The sequence below is a fragment of the Pimephales promelas genome, chromosome 8 (assembly GCF_988280905.1).
Source record: "Pimephales promelas chromosome 8, fPimPro1.hap1.1, whole genome shotgun sequence".
NCBI lineage: Eukaryota > Metazoa > Chordata > Actinopteri > Cypriniformes > Leuciscidae > Pimephales > Pimephales promelas.
In genome coordinates, this window is record NC_142776.1 from 6,262,413 (window position 1) to 6,289,591 (window position 27,179).

At 36.2% G+C, this 27,179-nt stretch overlaps 1 protein-coding gene across 4 annotated transcripts; it reads right to left on the reverse strand.

Annotated features, from left to right (window-relative positions):
* Window positions 1–231: 231 nt before the first annotated feature.
* On the reverse strand, window positions 232–27,103 carry slc44a2 (solute carrier family 44 member 2 (CTL2 blood group)). Of its 4 annotated transcripts, none has more exons than XM_039663820.2 (22): window positions 26,916–27,103; window positions 14,929–14,977; window positions 14,717–14,790; window positions 14,491–14,575; window positions 13,990–14,074; window positions 13,794–13,907; window positions 12,961–13,021; window positions 11,830–11,956; window positions 11,596–11,679; window positions 11,335–11,447; window positions 9,414–9,545; window positions 8,784–8,883; window positions 8,458–8,550; window positions 8,221–8,305; window positions 7,429–7,691; window positions 7,198–7,292; window positions 5,072–5,175; window positions 4,877–4,950; window positions 4,712–4,782; window positions 4,502–4,590; window positions 3,187–3,271; window positions 232–786 (listed from the first exon to the last, which is right to left on the reverse strand). In XM_039663820.2, the coding sequence occupies exons 1-22, from the start codon at window positions 26,950–26,952 to the stop codon at window positions 677–679; spliced, it is 2,130 nt and encodes a 709-aa protein (XP_039519754.1). In that variant the 5' UTR covers window positions 26,953–27,103; the 3' UTR covers window positions 232–676. The 4 variants fall into 4 exon arrangements, with proteins under 4 accessions (XP_039519754.1, XP_088989932.1, XP_039519752.1 ...); XM_089133806.1 differs by lacking the exon at window positions 26,916–27,103 and adding an exon at window positions 23,328–23,443; XM_039663818.2 differs by lacking the exon at window positions 232–786 and adding an exon at window positions 1,222–2,256.
* Window positions 27,104–27,179: the final 76 nt, after the last annotated feature.

The window sequence follows — 27,179 nt, forward strand, 5'->3', positions numbered from 1 at the left end:
TAGCAACTGAACCAGAGCGTTGGCTCAAGTTACGTGCCTTAGGCTTAGTGGACATCATACATATACACGACGTATGTATATGTCTATGAGTGGACATTACCAGAGCCCGTCTAGACATTCTCTGACATTACGTGCATGAGCTAATTCATTTCTCAACAGCATCACATCACATGATGACTTAATATTTACACCCCGAAACAAACAAGTACAAACTGAAAAAGGGCAACGTAATATGGACGCATTGAAAAACACTGCAGAAAACTTTTATTTTGATAAAACGAGTGGCTTCCATTATACAATATATATATGTATGTATGTATGCATGCATATATATATATATATATATATATATTTAAACATCAGATAGCTGTAGCCAATGGTTATCATTATTGTAACGAAATATCACACTTTTAAACACAAACACTGTCGTCTGAACACATAATTAGATATTCAAAAAGTTATAGTTAATAGTCTACACAGCACAATACTGTATATACAAATGGCAACAAAAATACACAATAATCTGTAGCAAAAACGAAATGAATAGATTTGTAACACTTTTGGCTGTAATGACGTGGCATCATTTACTGGTGCCTGAGTTGAGCCATGAAGTCAGTGCAAATGGCAAATGGTCTCTCTATTTTTCTCTCCCTACAAAAATTCTTTTTGTCTTGTCCTAATCCACTGTTTTCAGCCCCTCGTTGGACTTCTTGAGGATGGACAGCAGACTCTCTGGCATGAAGTATGGTCTGTCCACTGTGCCATCATTGCGTTCAAGATCCTCCACTGTTGGAACAATTTAGGTTGAGACAAACAAGCATGATCTTAACATGAAACATTTGCCAAACAGTATAAACGCTAACAATAGAAGTCACATTGAGAGCAAAGAAAGGCTTGAGATCTCAACAAAGAGAGTTCAGTTTATTAAAGCACTGGGATCACATTAACAACATGCAAAGATTGAGAAAATTGAAGCACAGAGGTAGAAAAAGAGGCAATAGAGCGGCAAACAGCGACAAATATCAGGCATCGAAAAGGTTGCAATCTGTCGATACAATTACCAGAGCAGACCAAAATATAGGGCAATACACTTTTTTTTTTCTTTGATTGTTTTGTTTTTTAAGTTCACTTACTTCCGGTGCTTTTTCATGTCCTGTTACACTGCACCATTTCAATTTCACATTTTTTAGATACATTTCCACAAATTCTTACAAAACGACATTTTGGTCTTGGCTGGTATGACTGTAAACGGATGTTTTTTTTGTTTTGTTTTTGTAGTTGTTGCTGTAAACATAGCGATACTGCAAAATCTTTTTTGCGTTCTTCAAAATGATTAAGACATTGATGAGTAACAATAATTAGGCACAAGTCGAGCACCTACATTACACTTTTACATGTCCTTATATTAAAACGTTCTACATAAATCACAAACACAGTCACATTCTACAAGTGCTATGTAGGCATATCTAATGGGGTTTAGGTCCACGTAATCAAAAGTTATCCGTTCAATCAGCTCATACGTTGAGTAAAAGACTGATTCTGTCCTATTTGTGTCATGCCGTCCATTATGACCAGTGATTATTAATTAAGACACGGTTCTCAAAGTAAACATTGTGACTCAAACGAAGGAGGTACTTTCATTTGTGTACTAATGGCTTGCTAAAGCCACCAAAGTGCACTAGTTCCCAAATTAGTTGGCTTCTTTGAAACCCAACCTTCAATGAGACTCCTTGCACTACTACTCCTGAGGGGTGAGCAGGGTCTCGCTCTCTTGAGGTCCGTTTTCTTGAGGCTTCGGTTCCTCTGGTTCTTGTAAGTTCTCGGCCTGTGGTGGTTCTGCTTGAGGTTGGGCCACCTGCTCCTCCTTGTCGTCACCGTCCAACTCTTGGGGTCCATTTTGCTGTGGGATCACTTGTGGAGGATCAGGCTCTTGTGTTGCAACCTGCTCTTCGGGTTTCTCCTCGGCGGCGACGGGTGCCTCTGGAGGATGCGTTTCTTGGGGAGGCTCTTCAATGTGCGTCTCTTGATTCAGTGGCGTCTCTTCTTCTTGCTCCTGCTTAAGAACCACCTGCTCTTTGAGCTGCACCTCTCCATTCTCCTGCAGCGGGATCTCCTCTTCGGCTTGGACGTGTATGGCTGGTATCTCGGCATGGTCTGTCTCCTCTGCGCTTTTTTCTTTAGACAAAATCTGGTGCAGCTCAGGGGACATGAAGAACGGCTTGTCCGAAGAACCGTCGTTTCTCTCCAGGTCTTCGCCTTGAGTTTGTGTTTGTGTGTGATGATATGTTTAAATGTTAGTGTTTTGAGAGTGCACGTAGCGGAAAGGAGCACAAGGACACATGATTGGACAAAATCATGTGGGAGAGAGAAAAACAGAGAGAAAGAAAGGAAATGGTTAGAGATAAAGCAAGCCAAAAGCCGCTGTAAGCATTGTGATATGCAGATATGTCAACAGTGGGTACCGGAAGTAAAAGTCCCAGTCATTTTCTCCATACACAAAGAGAAACCGAGAGCTCTGAGGTTGTGAAGCAACAAATTGTGATTTAAATTTCCAAAAAATGTGTTTAATAGCCAATTTCATAAATAAGAATTACAAAAATGCTGAGAAGTAATTGCCCACTCCTATAAAGCATTGTGTATGACAACATTGGGTCTCTCTATTTTCTGAATCACTTGTGACTTTTACAATGCTTCATGGTATGCATTGTTCATTCCCTCATAAATAATTTTTTTTTAACGATAGTCTTTTAGGTGTATATCCGAGTGAAACAGCTTCTCGAACAAGAAAATAACATCAGAACTTGATTTTGTCCATCGAGAATTGTTTGACTTTGGATGGTTGTTGTTCGCTATTGGTCGATCTCGCGTGAGTGACAGGTTGTCCTGCCCTCACGCCATTAAACGCATCATCAGAGAAGAGAAGAGATGTCGTTACAAGAGGGAGGCGGAGTTATTTTGATTAAAGACCATCAAAAAGTGATTATAGAGAAAATGAATGGGATTCTGGTGGGTGTTCACTGTTGCTCTATATTGCACTGTAGGAAAGAACAACAGTTAAAAGAAAGGAAAGAGTGCAGAACACAACAGCTGCTATTTATCAGAACCGTTGTTCTGTTACGCAGCCAAAACATTGACAACTTGTTAGATTTGTTCATTATGAATTATCTCGTGAAATAAATAACTTACAGAAACACAGGAAGAGTGTGTCCACACACATGGCATACACGCTAAAAAAGCCATGAGCAATCAGATACGAGCCAAACACCACAGTCTGTAAATGAGGGGAGATGTAATTAAAACACAGTCTGGAAATATTCAATTCTGGTATTGGGTGATTCTTTTAACGATGGTACTTTTCTTGTCCCTGGATGAAATAATAAAATCTAAAAAAACATTTATTCTTTTTTGTTTTTGTCAGACTTACTTCACCCAAACGGGAATTTATAAAAAATATATCATGGCTCATTTAATTATTCTTTTTATTATATAATATGAGGCCTCTTATGCATGACTTTTACTGTTTTCCCCCTGTCCCTAAGCCAGACTTTTGTGCTTAATTCTAAATTAAATATTTAAATAATGTAGATTTTAAGTACAAATTATAAAATAATGTCTATTTCAATTATACATATTATATATTGCAATATTTATTCACATTTTCTTACATTTTTCATAAGTAGAACCCTTGTCCCTTGGGTTCACTGTCATTTCCGCCACACTGTACAAAATAGGGATCATTGTTTTAGGTTTGAATACTTAGTAACCATAGCAATAGAAACTCCACAATGAACACATGACTGGGTGAAAGGGTCACCTCTTTAGGGGGAATCGAAAAGAAGAAAAATCAAGGTAGATATGACTAAAACTGAGAATATGTTTATTGGCCGTCATTTCCAAACGGCACATATTTCACATGAACGTAAAAATAACTGGCTAAAATTAATTTAATAATGTGTAATTTGTGTATATTTAATGCTAACTGTAAAACTAATATTAACAGGCTAACATAGCATGATATTTTAGAGGAAAAGGGGGGAAATGTCATTTCCACCACAGTCATTTCCACCACGTTGTTCATTGTGGTGGAAATGACATTGTTTGTGCTAAACAGCAAATTATTTTGGGCTATAATACTAAAATGTTAACGTAAAAACAAAAAACATACAATTAATTAAGTTAAGGTAGTAAGAAATATTGTATTATTTATTATTGCTACAATATTGTTGGTAAATAAGAGAACTTGGGTGTTTCCTTGGGCTGTCAGATAAAAATGCCAATATATATATATATATATATATATATATATTATTCAATACAAATCATCGCACCCAACTTAAGGGAAGGTTTCTAGACAGATTGAGAAACCAACTGATACTAAAAAACTGTTTGTAGAAATGTTTTTATTTTCTGAAACTGTCTAGCTCAAAGAGCACCATAGTTGAAGAATCACCCTATATTGCAATGGACAATCTGGTATTGATTTCAACTCAAGATCACTTACCAATATAGGCACCCAGTAATAATTAAGGGATGGAGCGATGTCCTCCGCTACCTTAAACTTGCCCGTGAAGAAGAAGAATGAACAAATTCCTGAGAAGAGAACAAACAGCACGCTGTGTTATATTGGTAAATTGGAATATGAGAAGTCAGTTCCAACCAAATAACCTCTGAATTCACATGACATCTGTCAGTCTGTGAGCAAATCACTCACCCACAATTCCAACGATAAGGAGTTTGCCCAAAAATAAGAGGAAGTCTGTCACTTTGTCAAGAACTACCACACTAGAAAACAAGTCAAGTAAAGAGATTCAACTCTGCGCTGTTTCATCTGTTTATTCCCACAAAACCTCCAGATTTCAATTTAAATAACACTCACCGGACAATGTTCCTCATCAGGAGGAAGAATGCATCCTTGGCAGATGTACAGAAATTTTTGCCATATATTGCCACCTGAAAAGACAAAATGCCTCAAAATAACTCTGCTTTGGTTTCAGCAATTGTGTTATAACACTAAACATGCACTACTGATGTTCCCTAGCCAAAAATATTGCACAAAGGAGAGAAAGAATACCATGATATAGGCATTTCTGTTCAGGAACTTGATGAATTTCTCCAGACACCAAAAGCAGCACTTTAGGCAACTGAGCAAGAATTTTGCACACTTGTTCTGGGCACCTGAAGGAAGTAAATCACATAAACACACGTTATATGCGAATTAAAGGCATATATCAGACAGAATATAATGGAAAAAGTATTCCACAGTGCTCATAATCATTTCCCACACTTATTTATTTGATACAAATCTATTGCAGACTTGTTTTTGCCTGTCAGTCAGCATATTATATTTGCCAAAAGATGGATAGAATCAAGTTTTTGATAGTTTTTCTTATGGATTTTGCTTATAGCATTTTTAAGAAATAGTTTAATCAAAAATGAAAATGTGTCAGCCTTTATTAAAATAGATTTTTCATGTTGCATTTGAAAAAGTGTCAGCCTTTATTAAAATAGATTTTTCATGTTGCTCTTTTTCAAACAACAAAACCATAAATTGACCAGACTGGTTGCCAAGAGTAATGTGTATGCTCTGTTTTGGTTTAGTTTCATTGTGTTTTGTCCTGTCATTGAAAGTTGACCTAGTTTCCTAGTGTGTGCCAGGCATGAGACCATAGCTCGAACAAATCATAACAATCACACTGTACGACATGGATCTAGTAAACTTGGGTACGACATGTATGCAGAATATACAATGATGACGGCTATTGAATCATAGGTTATGACGCAAGTTAGTGTAGAAGAATAAAACGTCATCAGCATTTGTTAGTGGCAAATAAATAGAGCAAGATGAATCGCATTTTAGCAATTGTGCTATTTTATGTGCACTGAACAAATAGGAGGAAGCGAAAGAGAAGAATGTGATGCGGTCATGGCTAGGAAAAAGAGGCCAACTTGGCATGCCAATCTTACAAATGGAGATTAAAGGGATAGTTCACTTTGAAATTAATTTTTGGTATGTTTTAGCTTACCTCAAGGGAATCCAAGACGTAGGTGTCTTTGTTTCCGCAGTAGTTTCAATTTTGATATTTTTAGGTTAAAACGTTGTTGTCTGTCAGTCATATAATGGAGGTCTATGGTCACCACCTCAAAGAGCATGCACAGAGAAGTCCAAATTAAACATGATTTAATGACTCGTAAATGTAAGTACATATTGATGGCCTAAGACATGAAACGAGTGGTTTGTGTGAGAAAACAAACAGTATTTATATCGTTTTTACCTCGTTACCACAGCCACAAAGCACCCGCGCCCTCATATCACTTGGACGTGGTTGTGGTTACAAGAGGTAAAAACATACTGAAACGAAAATATACTGTTCGTTTTCTCACACAAACTGCTCGTTTCGTGTCTTAGGTCATCAATGTGTACTTATATTTATGAGTCATTAAATCATGTTTAATTTGGACTTCTCTGTGCATGCTCTTTGAGGTGGTGACCATAGACATGAACCTAAAAATATCAAAATAGAAACTACCGTGGAAATGAAGACAGCTACATCTTGGATGCCCTTGAGGTAAGCTAAAACATACCAAAAAATAAATTTCAAAGTGAACTATCCCTTTAAGGTGAGTAGTTTTAGCACCATGTTACTTTCTTCAATATTGCATTTTTATTGGATAGTCAGTTGTAATTCGTAGCAGCATAAATTTGTTCATTACGTAATCTTTAAAACATCTTCTTTTTTGTACAAAGGAAGAAAATAATATTGGTTAAGATCAAATGAGGGCAAGTAAAAGGTGCCATTTTTAATTTGAAATATTTTCTGACTATTTTGTTAAATTGATTGGCGGGGTATTGCTCATAATGCAAACATTGTAATAAAAGTGAAGGAATCTGAATAGTTTCTGAAGGCACATACTGAAGCAAAATATTGAAAACATATGAAGAGTTCAGATGCAAAAGCCTCTAAATGCCATTTGACATTTTCTTCTTTAATGATGATTTTTATCAAACTTGTATATTTAAGTTCAGTAATTTCACTTAAATAACAATTAATAGGTAATTATCATTGCCATTTAAGTGAAATCACTGAACTTAAATATACAAGCTTGATAAAAATGATCATTCTAGATGAAAATTTCAAATAGCACTTAGAGGCTTTTGCATCTGAACTCTTCATATAGAGAGCTTTGAACCAACGAGACCTTTCAACTTCTGATCCATATACTCCAATATGACCCTGATGACCTGAACGATGGCAAGAATGAGGGAACCAAATGCCAGAGAACCAGTGTGATACCTGCAAAATAAGTGACCGATAAAGAGCATACAAAAATTCTATGTATTACATGAAAAAAAGTCACTGTATTAAAAATTCAAAGAGGGATTTTTGCTAAATTTTTGAAAATCAACTGAAAATTCGTCTAGCCACACACCTGAGGGCCCGTCCCAAAGAGTTGAAGACAGGGAAAGCTGGTATGTCATCAGGCTTTTTGAATGCCCAGTAATAGGAGGCAAAGGCCCCTGCCAGTGTGACCTGGCCCAATGCTGTCACGAAGTTGACACACCAAAAGAAGAGGAATAAATTGTAGAACTGGAATAGAATTAGGTACTTGTGGTATATCGTCTCTCCTCCATAAAACGCAAACAGACACTCCGCATCAGGACATTCGGTCGTGACATTTGAGCTGTTGAAAGTCTGAGGAGAAATCAAATCAATGCAACTTTATTAAATGTTTTATTAAATATTTTATCAAGTTTTGCGCCACAAAATATGCTAAAACAACTGCTAAAAACAGTTGAAAAGAGCTGTTTTCCATCTGAAATGTATTTCTGTGATGCAAAGCATCATTACTCCAGTCTTTGTGTCACATGATCCTTCAAAACTCATTCTAATATGCTGATTCGGTGCACAAGGAACATTTTTTCTTATTATTATAACCAATGCTAAAAACGTTTGTGCTCTGTGCTGTTTAACATTTTTTTTTTGTTGAAACCACAATAAATGTTTTTCTTTGATGAATAGAAAGTATTTTAAATATTTTGTAGCATTATAAATGGCACTTTGGATCAATTTAATTCATAATTATTCAATAAAACTATTTATTTATTACACTCCTTTCCCCCTCCACAAATCATACACTGTTCATTTATGTGACAAATGTCAAATAGCCAACATGACTACTTTCATGTAAAGATCTGACAAATAAAAATAATAATGCACTAACCTTAGGGTCGCAGGTGTATCTGGAAAAAGGACATTCGGTTGTATTGAAGACCTTGTATATTGGCTCATTGGAAGTGGACAAAAACCTAAATAACAGTTAAGGAGAAACTACTTATTTCTAAAATTCCCTTTTTTTCCCAACATTCAAGTGTTTGGGGTAATAACGGTGTTTAAAAAACAGTGCACAATTGAAATCAGTAATGCCTTTGTCTATTTGTAATTATTTTCTTTAGGATACACGGCGGTGATGGCCCAGTATGAGATGACCAAAGTCAATAGGGCAAAAGTCAGCAGCGGGTAGAACAATGATGACATCACATGACCGATGGCCCTGAAAAATAGATGAGATTATTAGAACTTCCTGTCCAACACTCCCAGTTAACCTAATTATTATTTCATGACTTTAAGCCTCAGTTAATCCATCACGCTGCGAAAAACGCTGCTGTTTAACTACTAATGTTGTTAAAGTACCCAAAGAAAGCAATAATATGGAATATGAAACCAAACAACGCCAGCAACACATCTGAAAACACAGTTTGCTCTACAGTAAGAAGGTAGACTGACTTGCTGGCCTCTTTGATGAGAGCAATAGCAATGAGGATCCTCTTCCTGAGGAAGATGAGGAGGAGGATGATGACCACTTCCACAATACACAGGATAATTACTGTGTGGTGACAAAGGAGGTCAGGACGCAGTAGAATGTAATGGAAATTAAATGTGTACATATACAGTTGGTTTACTAATACTACTGTTTAAAACTTTGGGGTCAGTGCAATTTTTTAAAAAGACTATTTTAGCAAGGATGCATGAAAGTGATAAAGTGAATGCATTTATGTTACAAAAGACTTATATTCCAAATAAATTCTGGTCTTTTGAACTTTGTATTCATCAAATAATCCTGAAAAATATGTGTATATCACAGTTTCCACAAAAATATTAAGCAGCACAACTGTTTTCAATATTGATAAAACAAATGTTCCTTTAGAATGTTTCCCGAAAGATCATGTGACACTGAAGATTGGAGTAATGATGCTGAAAGGAATAAATTACATTTTTGTTATTTCATATATTCAGAAAATTTTACTGCATTTTTTTCCCCAAAAACATTAAAATCCTACCAACCCCAAACGTTTTAATGGTAGTTGTATTGATTTTTGCTTTGCACTTTACTGACATAATGATGTAAACACTCACTGAAGGCAAGCCAGGTCTGCCGAATCTGCAAGTACACAGAGAAGTCCGTCTGTAGACCCAGATCCTTGATAGTGACATCAGAACCAGCCTCTCCTTTCAGACTGGCGTACTGCATGTAACAATGGAAAACACCTGCAGAGAGCCAGGAGAGGGGAAAAAAACATAAATGCGATGAACACAATATTTTTTTATGTAATTCAGTCAAATATGACTTTGCTACAATAATGAAAATCATCAAAGATGATAATAGCCCCTTTTCCACCAAAGCATTTTGAGAGCCGGTTCGGAGCCGGTGCCTGCAGTGCGCGCGAACCAGTTCTTTGTGTTTCGACAGCCAAAGAACCGGTTCTCGGCCCGGAGAACTGGTTCCAAAGCAGCACCAACTCTTTGCTGGACTAGAACCGTTCTTTTACCGCGTCATGCTTACGTCGGGGTCTGGGGCGGGTTTAGATGTGTTCTAAACATCTTTTCTGACCATAATAGAGGATCGCAAATCAGGAGAAACATTTGCAGAAACACGATGGAGTCCGCCTTTGTAATTGTTATGCTTGAAGTTAACGCAAGCGTTTCTATTTTTGTAATTTTTTTATTGAAGACATTATAAGCAAAGAAGAAAAGTCACAATATAGAACAAATAAATGGAAAGAAAAAAAGACACAATTACAGGGGTACAAAACTCATCAGAAAAAATTACATATCAAACGAAAAGATTAAAAGACTTACACGTTTCAATTGTTTTAAAGCTTTCTTGGTATACGAGTTAGAGATAATCCGAAAGTAATGTTGTATTTGCAAGCGTTTCTAGCTAAGACGTATGGCGACGTACACAGTGACGTAACGGCGTCGTTCCCTGGGCGCTCTAGTCAGTGGAAAAACAAATAGGTTCTGAAGCGGTTCGCAAGTTGAACCAACTCCGAACCAACTTTGAACCAGCACCAGTTCCGAACCAGTTCTTTTTTTGGTGGAAAAGGGGTAAATGAGATTTGCAAAAAAAGTAAATGTCCAGGCGCATTACAATGGTAGGAATTTAGGGGGAAATTGTCCTTAATGTCACACAGCAAGAAAATCTGATAACACTTTACTTGAAGGGGTGTGCATAAGACTGACACCTTCATAATCATGACAAGACACGTCATAAATATGAAGGAGATTCCGTGCATGTTTATGACAACTGTCATTAAGTGTCATTTGCTCAATTATGACATTTTTAATGCAAATATGACATTGTTTGAGATGTGTTTATAACATCTTGACATAAACCAATACATCATAACCTGTCAGTGTCTTTGTTATGACAACTTGACATTACTAAGACAACACAACCTGTCATAAACATGACAAAGCAGATTATTGATCAAACTTAAGAAACCACTTCGCTTTATGGGTTAACATTACATTAAACTGTCATGTGGTTGGTTTTGACATTGGCTGTCATGAAGCTATTTTAACATTTTAATTAACAAGTTCAATGTGTACCACTGTAGTTGAGGTCAAGAAACATATTCAAGACACAGTTATGAAGGCTATTTAATAAACTGGTGACAGGTTGTGTTGTCTTAGTAATGTCAAGTTGTCATAACAAAGACATCTCACTATGTCATATTTGCATAAAAAAATATCATAATTGAGCAAATGACACTTAATAACATTTTTCATAAACATGCATAACCCTCCTTCATATTTATGACATGTGTCGTGTCATGATTATAAAGGTGCCATGTCAGTCTTATGCACACCCCTTCAATTAAAGTGTTACATAAAATCGTAATGACCCTAAAAATATATATTTTTGTGTGTATTTTATTTTCTATTGATTTTGTGTTAAAGTTAAACACTGCTGAAGTGTTTGGTAACTATAGGATAAACATGCACTGGGCACGTAATGTTATTTGAGAGGTCTACACAACACAACAGCCCTTACCGTATCCAATAACAATGATGACCATGATGATCATAACCCAGATCATGACTCCAGCCAGACAACGCAAGAGGAGAAGAAAGATCAGACTGACCAGCATGGCGATCACCAAGCCACTGAAAAGGACCGCATAAAGATTTAATCAATGCTCCTGTAATTCATCTAAAAATCACTGGGGCTCACCAACACTAAATCTGACTGCCATAACTGAACACTGGCTGTTATTTAGCCTGATGCAGATAGAAAAATAAAAAAAGCGCTTACAGTAGGATCCAGTGCCAGGACTGAGTATAGTCCTCAAAGATCCTCATGGCTACTGCCCGGGCCTCAACCACTACATTAGATTTCCTGCAAAAAATGGTAATATTAATCAAAATGATTTAATGTTCAATATGATTCACATTAGAATATTGAAATATTATTCAAATATTTCTACACAATAATATATTATATTCAACAAATGAATATTAACACAAACAAATACATAATATCACTAACTTTGAGGCTTCAAGGAGATCTGTTGCATTTATATTTTCTCCTTTATCATCCATGTACGTAGTTTGGTTGCCAACCACAACTACACCACCTTTCAAGGTCTCTAGAGCGGGCAAGCATCTCCGTGTGACTGAAACAGAGGGTGACGGTCATAATTTTAAGCCAGTTTACTGACACAGTGCAGATCTGTTGTTAAGTGCAAACAACCTAACTAAAATCAGAGTAGGGTAACTCTTGCCAAAATTGAACCTAGGCTTCTTTTGTTAATTTACAATGGATGGAAACGCCACTTTTAAGATTTACAGTATTTTCGTGTTAAATAGCCTTATGAATGGGAGTGCATGGGGCACTTCTATGATAGCATCAAAATCGCTTTTTATAAAACAAGGCTCGTCGCGACATAAAACTGTGCTCAGAGTATCACCAGGGGCTCTACACATGAACTTGAGCATTGACATTGTTAGTGTACACAAAGTGTACTAAAAAGAAATGTTTTGTTCGACTCGCTTTATCAGTTGGTGTTTCCGGTCGCCGGCATTTTGTCAGTCAAAAATAGTCGATCTCCGAATGCAACGTAATAGGGATGAGAGTAAAGATGTAAAGCTCCTAAACCTCAGTTCTATTTAAATTCAAGGATAATTTGTTGTTTTGTCATTGGTGAAAATCAATATTGACCTTGTATTTGAAAAAGGATCCTCATATAATAATGAAACGATTATTACTATTTTTGACTGAAAAAATGTTGGCGGTTGGGAAGAACAACAGCTACAGTGAGTTGTTCAAAACCTTTCCTTTTAGTAAACTTTGTGTACATAAACAATGTAGTCAAAGATCATGTTCATGTGTAGAGCCCCTGGTGATACTTAAAGCACAGTTTTATGTTGCATCGAGCCTTCTTAGTGTTTTAAAAATAGCGATTTTGATGCTATCATAGAAATGCCTCATGCACTCCCATTCAAAACGCAATTTGACCAAACACGGAAATACAGTCAATCTTAAAAGTGGCATTTCCATTCTAATTATGCTTTTACACAAAAGATTGACTCGAGTAGATTAACAAAACAGCCTAGGTTCAATTTGGGCAAATTTTAACTACTTTATGTGATTTAACAAGCATATTTGGAAAAGGCTTACAATTCTTGCTAGGAGTGAGTATTGAAGGACACAAGCCATCCTTCAGGATTTCAGGAGCTTTCTATAAAAGAGAAGACATTTTTACTACACTTACTACAAATAAAAGGTCCAAAACGATGTTTTTGCAGTGATAGAAGGACCATTTTGGGTTCCCTAAAGAACTTGGGTTTACTAAAACAACTTCTGGTTAAAATGGGAATATCAAATATGACATCAGGATTTTGAGGAACGTTTATTTGTACATATTTCAATAATGACTGTACTGCCTAGCATTTTATGTTTTGCCCCCACAATATAACTAAGAAATTAAATACCATCTTACTAAGACATATTATTGTGAGATATAGAGTGACAACTGATATTTATGTGTATGTGTATATATATATATATATATATATGCATTTTATGTATGTAGTCGGCTCCACAGGTTTGAAAGACTCGCTGATTAACATTAGAAGATATTAGAATTTAATCTTACTTTTTGACCATGTAAATGTCAGCGACTGCATACAATTGTATATTTTTGCTCACTTTGGGCCTCTGAATAAAATGGTTAAAATTGTTTTTGTCTGAGCTCAAATATTCTCACTATATTCTACTATATTAGTCATAAAAACCTGATGTAGCAAATATGATACGCATGAACACATATGCACTTTTTAATATTTAAAAATATTTTGTCAACAGGTTCAATAAATAATTTCATGTAGTAACCTAAACCAGTGTATAAACTGTTTATTTTAGGATTGCTAACCTAAACCCTAAACCACTGTACTAAAATTGGGGGGCAGTATAACAAAATTGTATGTTTTCATGATATATTATTTACTTACCCTGTTCATGTCAACTCCTTCCTTGCAGAATTGCTTGTAGTATTCCCGATCATCATTTTTTTTCAAAGCCTTCACTAAAGTCATGAATTTATCTGGACATTTCTCCACACAGATCTGTCAAATGAACAAAAACGTTGATACTAGAATAGATACATATGGTACTGCAAAAAGAAGTTTATTTGAAACAGTGCCAAACCTGAGTGGTAGGACATTGAAACTCAAGCAGGACAAGAGGACTTGCACACTTCAGGATGTTGAAGTAGAACAGCAGGGGCTTTTTCCTGATTATTCAGACAGATTATGATAAGAACAAAATAAACGTGCATGTCTGAGATACATCTGAGTAAAGGCCCACTCACACCAAGGAAAATAACTATAACTATAACAATAGAGAAATCGTTCTAAAAATCATTCTAAATGTAAGAGTCCACACCACAACTATAATTATAACGGCACAGAGAAGGCCAATGACAGGCCAATTACAATCCATCATCCAGCTCCAACATTTAAAGGGGCAGATGACAAAACTGCCGTTCACGCTTAGAATACACAGAACTATATAATCCGCTGGTGTGGACGCTATTGTAGATTTCTTAATGGCTTTAAAAGCCTCAGAACTGCATTAAAAGTCTTTTGTGTAGGCCAACACAACATGAAACATGTCTAGGTACGTTTTCAAAAAGACAGCTTTACTCACTCAAGTTCGGTGCCGACCTGCCCACAAAACTGGCCCTTACTGTCTGTGGGGTAAATCACCTTCCGAGGGTCACCTTGAGTCCATGCTATAACAAAACACACAGCACTGTCAGTGTGGTAAGACAAGTAAATTGTACTAAGACATTGACAAGGTTTAATACTTTCCGCCCATCTACACATAGTGGCATTGTGAATTGAAATATGAAAATTAATAGGCTGAATCTTACCCAGAATGCCAACTGCAAAGTATCCCAGCAAGGCTAAGATGAACAGTATGCAACAGATAATGTCTGTGCAGCCCCTGTTCACCAAGAAAAGTAAACACATTCACTGCTACAGCACTTATCTTGAAGGTTATTAGATTACATAAATCCCATAAACATAAATAAATACAAGTTAAAAAAGGTTTAAGGTTTAATAAAAAAAAAGGTTGTCTCACCTGTTATAAATCGGGCCTTTAAATGTGGGGTCAAATTTCCTCGCCTCACCTGGGAAGACATTGAAATTGTGTATTTATTCCCAAAAGAAATTTCATTTGTAGGCATGTCCATGAATATATATATATATATATATATATATATATATATATATACTTAATAGTATATTTATATATACTATTTAGTAGTTGCTTATTAGCATGCATATTCCAAGGATATTGGCTGTTTATTAGTACTTATAGAGCACATATTAATACATTATTCTAAATGATCAATTTAACAACTACATTTTCTAACTATTAATAAGCAGAAATGAGGAGTTTATTGAGGTAAAAGTCGTAGGTAACAGTTAGTTAATATTGAGAATTGGACCCTAAACTAAAGTGTGACCAAAAACTATAAACTCTTATTGGAGTCCTGAAGAAAGAAAAGAAACTTTTACAGGTTTTGAACAGCTTGGGGTGTAAATATTTTGGGGTAAACTAATCATTTTAGTAGACAATTTACATTCTTTAGTTACTGCATATATTCTCTTTAGTAGGGGTGTAACAATATATCGTGCCACAATATATCGCAATACAAAAATGCAACAATACGTATCGTGGATACTTAGTGACAATATGTATCATGAAAATAAATGTATCCCCCCCAAAATAAAAATTACTCCGTGAGAAAAAATTCAAATTTTAGTGTAAGTACTACATTAAACTATTATATATAAATGTTGATTATAATGTATAATAATGTAATGGGGGGAATATGTGTGGCTCCTGAAACTGCCAAATGTCTGATGTTACCAGTAAAAAGTGGCAAACATTATTTTAAATATATCTAGTTAGTGAAAGCGTGCAAGCATATTCATCTAAAATAACTCATGAATATTGTTATTGTGGTGTCACCATTGTCCTTGTGTTACAAGCACCAAGTCCAAGCCTATTCATTTAAACCTACAATGTAATATCAAATTTAGCATTGTAATCTTGGGAGTATCGCGATAATATCGTATTGTGAGGTCAGTATTGTGATATGTATCGAATCGTGACATGAGGGTATCGTTACACCCCCACTCTTTAGTGATATTGTAAAGCAGTCCTGCCCACAGATAATAGCCCAAATACTGTATATTGGTAACCACCTTATTTTTAACATAAGTGCGGGAATGGTGATTTGTCACTGCTTCCAGTTATTTTATGCTGCTTCATATTGCAAACTGGTATTTCTTACATCTTACATTCACAGAACATAGCTCACTTTGCCACTGCAAAATAAGGTTGATAAAAAGTATTGCAATCTCTACCAACACATTTCTACTGTATTAGTAGTATAATATAGTCTTACCACCCAGGCCTAGTGTGCCCATGTATTTTCTCTTTCTGCCTCCCAACACTTAAAGGGTTAGTTCACCCAAAAATAAAAATTCTATCAACAAGTAAGACCTTTGTTCACCTTCAGAATACAAATAAAGATATTTTTTATGAAATCTGAGAGCTTTCTGTCCCTCCATTGACAGCAATGTCATTGCAACTTTCAAGGCCCATAAATGTAGTAAAAACATTGTTAAAATAGTCCATGTAACTACTAGGGCTGGGCAAAAAAATCGATTTTTCGATTAATCGTTTTTTAAAATGTGTTCGATTCAAAATCGATTCTCAACGGCCGGAATCGATTTTTTCCATATAAAGGGCTCGCGGACGCGGTGCTGCATCTTCTCGTCTCTCTGCACTAGGCAAGCGCCAAGCGCTGCAGCTGTCGATACACACACGCGTTTAGGAGTCGGGACATGACGGAATATTCACTTAACAATCGGGCCAGCATTGCATCGTAACCTATGATCGTAACTAACGTTTATCATTTTCACGTCTTTTTGAGTTTTACAAGCAATGTTAAACCATCCCGTGATCGCGCACTCTCAGAGATGTCTTTCACTGCGTGCACAGTAACGTTACAGCCTAAATCTGCCTCACAAACAGCTCGCCAGAAACAAAAGTTTTATCCCTGGATTATATCGCTTTAACAGTTAAAACACGCAACATTATGTCAAAACTCTGGTCTTGGTGAGTAACCTCCTAAAGACAGTCGGTAATGTCTTAAATTAGCATTAAACGTGTGTGACAGAAAGTTAATGAAACAGTAATGGATTCGCACACTAGTTCTTAAAGTGAACGCAGCCATTTGTGTCAGTCATTAATTCTGTTGTCATAACAACAGAATATAGTATTAATTGTAAGCAATCAGAATTAATAGCCTTTGTATTTAATTCAGTCTGGACTAAAAAGTCTATCCAGTGTTATTTTACATTGGATTACTTTATTCAGTTTCTGTAGTATTTCTGACATACCCAAAAAAACTACCCCAAAATGTCTCTTAATTTGTGTCTTTATTCTATTGTATTTATTTGTGCTACTTTTTTCAATTTAATTCAAAGATTGAAATCAAGCTTCCATTCATAAACTCTTAAAACAAAAATAAACAAAAAATTACATTACCATTTAGGTAAGATCAATGTAAATAAAAAAAGTCTAAATATTTATATATTTATTTATCTTTATCTATCTTAAACATAAAATAACATGATACTGTTTGATCAAGCTGTGCGACTGTTCTGACTTTTTTTGCATATTGCATCAAAATCCTGTTTATTCTTTGTATGCATTTAGTGTACCTAAAATAAAAAGAGTTTTATATACAGGTTTATGGCTCTTAATTTCCTTGTATTAATTAACCACTAGTAAACTTATGTCCACTGTTCTTTTTTTATAAATATAGGATTTGTATTACATCTTCATTATAGTCGAATCGAGAATCAAATCAGGAATCGAAATCGAAAATTGAATCGAGAATCGAAATCGAATCGAACTGAGAGCTTGTGAATCGAAATCGAATCGAAATGTGAATCGATACCCAGCCCTAGTAACTACAAGGGTTCAACCTTAAAGTCCCTGTAAAGTCAAAATTAATGTGTTCTGAGTTTGTCACACCACAGAAAAAATGTGTTATTAGCCACCCAGACAAATTTGAATGATAAAAAGGCTAGCTCATTATTGGCTAGCTCCTGGGTTATCACACACATGACCAGCGTTGGCCAAATAGTGAGCCTATGCTCTGACGTAGAACCCAGAAGTGCTACACTGTTTACACTACGTATTTCTCACCCTGAGGGCGAGTAATTCTTTTAATTAATGACAGAATTTTTCTTTTTGAGTGAACTAGGCTACTCCTTTAAAGGTGTTGCAGCCAAATGGATAACCATCCGGTTTGGCTCCTGTTTTAATGAGGAAGCTGTGCTAGCATACCGAATCAAGTAGCAAATTTCATTTCGGGATGACCTATCTAACCCTAACACTATTTTTTTAAAGTCCTCCCTGTTAGTGAGTGTCAAAGTCTAATGGATCACTTCCACTGATCAATGAAAGGTTACCTCAGTACAAAAAATATTCGTTTCTATTGTCTAAGGTGAAACACTGTGGATATGGCTGGTTCTGTTCAGTAACTACTGTATAATAAACTGGGTAAAAGTGTATGTTTATTTAACCTGCACCTTTTGTAACTGGTATGTTTCAAAGTATTTACATCTATCACATCCAACATGAGACGAGCGTTAGCAAGAATGAAGAATTATCAGGCATATTTCTGGATATTTGGCATGTAAATGTGATGTCTTCAGTCATGTGTGCAATGCCTCACTTTCACTAAACTCAGCCAAGTGTGAATTGCAAAGCTACAGAGTCTATTTAGGGAAGCAAGTTGGCCGGACAGAAGTGCATCCTGTAGCAGAAGCTCAAGTAAATGTTTTGCAGTGCACACAGCATAACTCCATGGAATGGCTGCTCCGAACAATTCAATTTATTTACCATTTATTTATTTATATTTTTCCTTTCTTGGATTTCTAATTATTTGCTTATATGTGGTCGCAAAAGTATTTTATTAAATGTCCCTCTAATATTTGAATACTTAAAAATGAATGAATGTTACTGTATCATGTTGTATATGTTGTACTGTATATGTTACTGTAACAGATCAACAAGGGACAAACAAATAAAAGCTCAAAAATATTGCAGGTGCTTTTTAAATTATTCTAAAAGTGTGTAAACATCTTTTGTCTCCTAAACAGTATATAACATTATAACAAATATATTTTTGTGAAAGTTTTTGATTTGCAGGGAATTTTTTGTTATATAATGCATTTAGTGCATGAATGTATGTGTTCAAGCACACTACCATTTAAAAGAAGTAAAAAAAAAATCAGCATCATTACCGTCTTCAGAGTAACATGCCCTTCAGAAATTATTTTATACGTCGATTTGCCGCTCAAGAAACATTTTTTATGTGGATGCAAATACTACATACTCAAGACGTGTAGTGCAGTTGCGATTCGAGCAACACAAGTTTGAATCATGACTTGGTGGTAATTGGTGGCAATTTCCTTTCTCTTTCCCACTTCGCTTCCTGTCTGCTCTGCACTGTGCTATACAATAACAATAAACAAAACTCAAAATAACGTTTCTTATTTTTTATCATTGATGAATAAAATTGATTCAGGATTCTTTGATATATAAAAAAAGTTAAAAAAGAACAACATTAATTCGAAACAGAATCTTTTGTAACCTTATAAGTCGTTACTGTAACTTTTGATCAATTTAATTGAGTTCTTAAAGGGACACTCCACCCATTTGTATTAAGCTTTCCATGTTAGAAACCCAGTCATACTATTGAATGGTCATGCAACACTCTCTCATTTTCCCCTGAGAAGAGAGAAATCCACTATTTACCTTTCTCACTTCCTCCTACACTGACGCAAATATCGTTATTTTACGTCATTGTAGGAGGAAGTGTAACGCCCGTTTCACACATACTCCATTTGCAGTCCGTATGCGGTCCGTATTTTTTTCCGTACCCATGTTAACAGGTTAGAGCTTTCATACTGCACGGATGCAGTCCGTCGATCCGTTCCAGTTGCGGTGCGTATACAGCAGTGCAGAGATCGTTTCCGTACCGAGTCTATTTCTGCTGTGCTGCAAACGCAGAAATAAAGTGACAGCGCACGGTTCGTGGTCAAAATGAACTCAGATTGACCTCGAAATGTAGTAGTTTCACCATAAATGCATTTAATTCAATAAAATGTAGTAATCTCTCCATAAAGGTATTTAATTGTTTCATATTTTTACTTTAAGACATCTACTGTATATAAGTATATAGTTCGTTGTTTAAATCGTGTTTAAACGATCATGCATCCATTCAAGTTTGTAAAAGAGAATCGCAAAGCCATGGCAAAACTTTTATTTTAATAAAAGTTGCTGCATATGGTGAACATATTTTGATTACCAAAAACCAGGACACATGGCCCAGAAAACAAATGATACTCGAAGTTTACTCAAAGATGCCTTATTAATTTCAATACAATTAAAATAGGCTATGTGGATAGAAAATTGCTGTATTAAGACACAAATTCAGATAGCCTTCTCAGAGGATACTCAACATGTTTTATTATGACAGGTTGGTTTAAAAAATAATGAATGAAATAATGATTAAAAAATAATGTCTCTTCTGTTTTAGAAAAATAAATATAGGCTATATTAATTAACTAATTTACAGTTGGTCACTGGTCACGCTATTGCTGCATAAACTTCTGATTTTGAAATAAAAATAGCGAGTGTTTGTGGTACAGCTCACGCACTGCAAACGCAGCATATGTGAAAGCACTTTAGCGCGTGCGACTCCTGTACCAGATACGCACCGCAACACTCACCGCATACGCACTGCAAACGGAGTATGTGTGAAACGGGCGTAAGAGGAGGGATTTCTGTAAAGACTACAAGCACTAGTTCCCACACAACTTTCAAACCTGCCCATAGGGGGTTGGGCCTAATGCACTAACAGACCAATAACAGATCAGTGCCAGAGCGTTTGATTTCATCAGAGACACCGAATACGCAGACGTATGCATTATGGAGGATTGGGATTACACATCTTTTTTGGAAGCTAAACTAGCAGGCTCTTGTTCTGTGGAGAAAGCCGAGTAGTAAGGGTTACCGTCCTCTTTTTCCCGGACATGTCCGGCCGTCAATGTCCGGGATTCAGTTTTTGCTTTCTGCAGTCGCCATTCATTGTTTACATGCACAGCTTTTGTTTCAATCTAACTGAATTCATTCTGATTGGTGAATCTAAACGTAGTGTTTACATGAATGCTAAACAAGTGATCGATTGATGTGCGTTTTAACATTGCCAAGAAAATTCCCGCTCCTCCGTGAGAAATACGAGACCAGTAACTTACGTCTCACAGGTATCACGCCACCGGCCTTGTGCCGTTCTCCACACGGCCCTCACTCGTCCTGCTCGCCACAGTAAACATGATGAATGGCAACTGTAGAACGCAAAAGTCGAATCCCGAACATTTTGGGCGATCTCGAAACACATTTTCAGGCAGACTCATCACGGAGACTCACTAGTAGCCCAGACTTGTTGTTTAACTACTGCGCTCTGTTACCGGTAGGCGTGGCCTCCTAGGGCAGTGAAGCAAGTGCATTCTGGGAGTTGTTGTCTTTCATCCACATACATTACATCATACATTTTCTGGCTTTTCTCAGTCTAAAAAGCTCCAAATTCAAAAATAATTTCACATTTCTTCTACATAAAATACCCATTTTAAATGCACGTTCATCTTTCCAGAGGTGGAGTGACGCTTTAAATTGGTAAAAGTAAAAACATTCATTTCTTTCAACAAAAACAAAAATCTTCCTTTTGAACTGTATTTTTTGTGGCCACACTGTACATTTTTGTGTATGTTTGAGTTTCCTTAGTTTCAATTAGTATTAACTCTTTGTTTATAACTGATGATTTTATGTTATTGGTCATTTGGCTGTCTACAATTTTGCTGCCGCCCTTAACGCCCATGAGGCTACACTACACTAGTAACCAATGTAGGCCTTGTCTCGTGACAAGCGTTTGTTTTGTCTATGTGTGTGTGTGCACTATTGACAGTTTATTTTATTGAGGTGCCACCCATTTAGAGCAATCATCAGTGACCCAGACGCACTTAGCTATCCACAAACAGCTCCCTAATGACCCAAGCTTTCAACAGCTACAATCACACTGACCCACATCTCTCAACGAAGCTCTTATCATGCCCCATACTACTTTAAGAAATCTATTTGTGTATTATTCACACTATTCAAAGTTATAGGTGCAGTATGTAATACTGGCAGGAAGTGGTTGAATGCATGCAGAAGTCCAAATTCAGAATACTGGAGTAAGTGGTTTCCCTCGCCCCCTTCTCCTCATGTGGATTGCCAAAATGAGGACACGCAACAGGAACAAACACAACTGTCAATGGAATGTGACGAGTGTAACGCTGTAAGTTTATGAGATAATGTACATGTTGTTTACTTTGGTCATTAAACTTTTTAGATGGATGCCGACGAGGCTTTTTAAAGGGATACTCCACTTTTTTTTGAAAATAGGCTCATTTTACCACTCCCCTAGTTACCAATTTTTTGATATTTAGAAGAATATCAGTAACCAGAAAGTTTCTGGTCTCATTGACTTCCATTACATAGTATATTTTTTTCCTACTATGGAAGTCAATGAGACCAGAAACTGTCTGGTTACTGATATTCTTCTAAATATCAGAAAAGCGGCTAAATGGATTTGAAAACGGTAAAACCCAACTGTTTAACTCTGGGGGAGTGGTAAAATGAGCTTATTTCCAAAAAAAAGTGGAGTATCCCTTTAAGTTATCACGATAGTTCACCCAAAAATGCAAATCCTGTCAGTAATTACTCACCCTCATGTTAACTATTCATTTCCTTAAAGTTTACTCACCCTCAAGCCTATGTAGGAGTGAGACAGCACTCAGATTTCATAAAAAAATTTCTTAATTTGTGGTCCAAAGATGAATCGAAGTCTAAAAACAGAATTTTCATTTTTGGGTGAACTAACCCTTTAAGATGTCCTTGATGACCCAGTTCATTTGCTGGCTTCCATGGGTGCAATACGCAATGTTTTCCATCAACTGGCAACCCGTGGTGTCAAAAAATGGTAAAAATGGCAGTGGGCAGAATCACACAGTCCAAAACTTTCTAAATGCACATTTCTAAATAGAACTGGCTATAGCATTGTTTTTCAGAGAAACAAATATGAACTTAGCATGTTTCCTAAATCACCGAAAACATATTGTGTTTTTTTTATGCTTTAGTACAGTCAAAAAAAATAAAAAATAAAATAAAAAATAAACACAGCACCTTTAAGCAGTTGTCTTTAAACCAAATGAATCTCTAATATAGAGACTGATCAATGTTAGTTTGGTACTTCAGAGACATAAATTCAGCTAAATGTGAAGCAAATAAAGCACATCTTCTCAATGCTCTGAAAATGCATTACTGAAAGAAAATGGTAAAAGCCAAACCTTGCTTTCCATAATGTGAACCCTTTCCCATCAGATTGCCTTTTCAGTATATTTAGTTTTAACGTTTGTTATCGTCCACAGTCTGTACACCACTTCCTACCTCTTGAAACAGGAAACTAGTCATCCTCAGTAATACGTCTTGACTGTTTTACTAACAAAACGCACTTCCTTGACGGAAAATGTGTGGTATATTTACATATCATGCATAAAATGTTGTTTTTATTGTTCTTCTTAAAATGAATGCATTTCCTTCAATTCTTTCAAACTGAATCCAAGTTCTACAAATCAAGGTTATTTCTGGGTGATTGTGACATAAAGAAGATTTAATGGTGGCACCATTGTTTGTTTATTTCAATGTCATTTTGACAATGTTGTTTACAATGTGTCCTAGGGCTGGGTATTGAGACAAATTTCACCATTCGATTCGATTTCGATTCACAAGCTTGCAATTCGATTCGATTTCGATTCGATTCAATATCGATTATTTTGGATATCAGTAACAATAAATGGCAATTTTTCTCAAGGGAATCAAATCTCTTAAATGCTGTAAACTATGTGAGTCTAGTTGTAGCCAATAGGCTTCATTAGCCTAATATGAAGGTAATAATGAACTGTTTTGTAGCTATACAAACACTTAAATTACACTTTTATTTATTTTTATAATAAGAAGATTATATGAAATATAAACATTTAAATGGTGGCTGTCATAAAAACTTGCAAGATTTATTCAAATATGCATTAAATATTGAAGAACACTAACGAGTGTGGACTAACGAGTTTATGTGGGTTTTCTGAGGTAAATATGACGATACATTGATTACAAGCTGTTTAACTGACGTCTTTCCCCGGTTGAAACGCTGATTGAGCGAATCAATGTGACCTGATCCGGATTTCGATAAGTTGTACTCTATCTTTAACACACTTTCAGATGCTCATTCATGTTTATTTCGTGCTGTGACTGGTATTATTAAGCCGGAAGAGAGATCAGCGCTGCTGCTTCTCTTGAGCTGCGCCAGAGCGATCTCACGCCAGAGCGCCAAAACGCTATTTATGTTTTTGAATTTCTAAAGAAAATGGACGTAATTTGAAAATTGAGACTGTTTCATATCAATAGTAACAAAGGACATAGATTATTGCGATTTTTTGGATGCGCGCAGCAATGATCCATTCATTCAAATGAAACAGGATGATAATCGATTCTTGAGATTTAAGAATCGATATCGGTTTGTAAAAATGAGAATCGATTAATATCGAGAAATCGATATTTATTACCCAGCCCTAATGTGTACACGTGTTCAGTCCAAGAAAATCCAGGTTACATGGATTTACAATGATCCTGAGAGCTGTGCAGTTAAAAGCAATGATCAACAGCCTCAAATTACAAATCAACCGATCAAATTGACATTTTGCTCCAAAAAGAGGGAGCTATTTTCATAAAGGCAATCTGTAGTGCACAGCTGTTGTTTATGTGGAAAGGCATGTTTCTGCATTATCAATTTGCTCTGTCTCTCTCTTCCAGATTTTGCATTCTGTTCCAGCTTGATCTGATCAGACATATGGCCAGAAGGCAACCTACGGCTTGATTCTAATCACACACTTTGGCCCCTGTTTCAAACTGACCTTTTCCACCCGCAAAGTCACGTGATCTCCAAACACAATAAGGGGCACGGATATTTGAGATGCCTTTGTAGTTATAAGGGCATTGCTAGGATGTTATGGGATTGCTAGGCAACTGGAGAGAAACGCATCATTGTCATTCTCGAGCAAACCTTAGAGACTTACAGGCATAATAAGGAAGCACTCCCCATAGCCTTAGTCAGAAGCTGACTATAAAGACCTCTGGTGTTCATCTGGTTAAAAGACCACAATGCAAACTAGACAGATGACAACAAGTCATTTGAGTGTGTGAGTCTACATCACTCCTGCCCAGACTCCTGAAAATCACGTTACGACTCGTTCTCAAAAGCAGAACTTGAAAACTCTTCAACTAAAGTTCAGGAATGAGAAGGCTCCAGAAAGTCTCAGGAAATCTAAAATAAAAACTAACGGTTCCAACAAGCAGGTTTCACAGCAATGCCACAGAAGAAGCATTTTTGTGCCACAGAAGAACAGTTCTTAAAACAACCACTGTTTTAGTGTGAAGGACAATGTAATAATCTAAAGAACCTTTTTTTTTACAATGAAAAGGTTGCATGGGTTTTAAAGGTTCTTTGAGGAGCCTTTATTTTAGGAAGTCTGAATCTTAAGCTGAGTCTAGTTTAGACATGTTGTATTGTGTCATCAGGCTGTGAGTGACTTTTTTTAAAGTAGCTCTTTAAGATGATGTAATCAAGGAGTATTATTATCCTTAACCATTTTCTAAAGAGAAGAGTTGAGAATCAGACCAACGTTTAGTAGCAGAATATATTCAGGTAGGTTCAGCTCATTTTCTGACCCATGATATCAATTCCCACACCTTCAGTGTCATTAAGCTAGAATCATCTTGGGTTGAACAGCACACACTGAAGCTAAGAATTGGCTCAGGTATTACGCATTGTATCGGTTGGTGGAAATTACTTCAGTACTTCAGATGTCAGAACGAAAAATAGGACAGTCATTTGTTATTTTACCCACTAAAATTGACTTTTTGACATCTAGAACTATGGTGCTTATGAGACACACAGGGTTTGAGTCTGGCCTTGGTCAATACCTTGTCTTTCACATAAGGGGTCATAAAATGGTATACAAACTACAGTAGCTATTTTTTGGGGGGGGGGGGGGGGAACTAGTTGCCATCATCATATTTAAAATTAAAATTAAATATAAACTAATTTACTATAATAGTCTCTGAAATGGGGTCAGCCTCCAACCTTTTTATAGTAAATAGGCTACCTGTTGTTTCTGTAAAATAAATCGTCTTGTTTAGTATGGTAAAGGAAAGTCATGGTTCTACATGTGGTTGCATTATAGTAATAGTCTTAATATAAATATCACAGTTAAAGCGAGAATTATGGTTAATAAAATTATTTTTGTATTCGTTTTAGAGTAAAATGTTAGCTTTTTCTAAATTTGAACAAATGTTTTGATTTACTTGACAAACACACACTCGTTTTTACAAACCTTGGTAACGTTATTTTATGGCTTATTTTGAAGCAAACTGCCACTGAAAATGCTTCTACAAACATTTAAAAGACAGAATGAAATGACTATTTATAATGGGTGTGTAGTAACGCAATGGTAGCCTAGAGTGGCGATTCTTACATTTACTTATTAGTGCGCATAAATCAACGATATGATGTACGCAGTAATTATTGACCTGAGAGTAATTGCGTGTGCCATGTGTTTCAACAACACACGCCTATTGTTTTCTTGCTCACATCCGTAACGTTACAATTGTGTCCTCTCTCTCTCTCTCTCGCACTGCTTTAATGGAGTGCTTCATGATTTAACTAGTCTACCACCAGTGAGCAAGTCTGCATTAGGCTACCAGTATTCTTCATCAAAATGCCAGAGACCCACCCACGCCCCATGTATTAGTCATTGTTTCCCTCAGAGTACCATCCCTACCACTTTCTGAAGGAGGAACCCCAAAATATCAAAACGTCTTACCATATTTGGATTCTGGGGTTTTCTCCTCTGGCTCCATTGCAAATAAATAATGCGGAGTTGTGGCAGTCACTTAAATCTGAAAAGGAATTGTATCGCCGTTGCCTAATCTTGTGAGGAATTGTCCATCAGTAATTCCGCTGCTCTACAGTAGAGGCGTGTATGGCAGACGACAACACATTCTAACAGTACGATGGGTTTCGTTTTTTCCAAGGAGAGTGTGTGAGGGCTGAATCCACCAATGAGAGGGGAGGAAAAAATGATAGA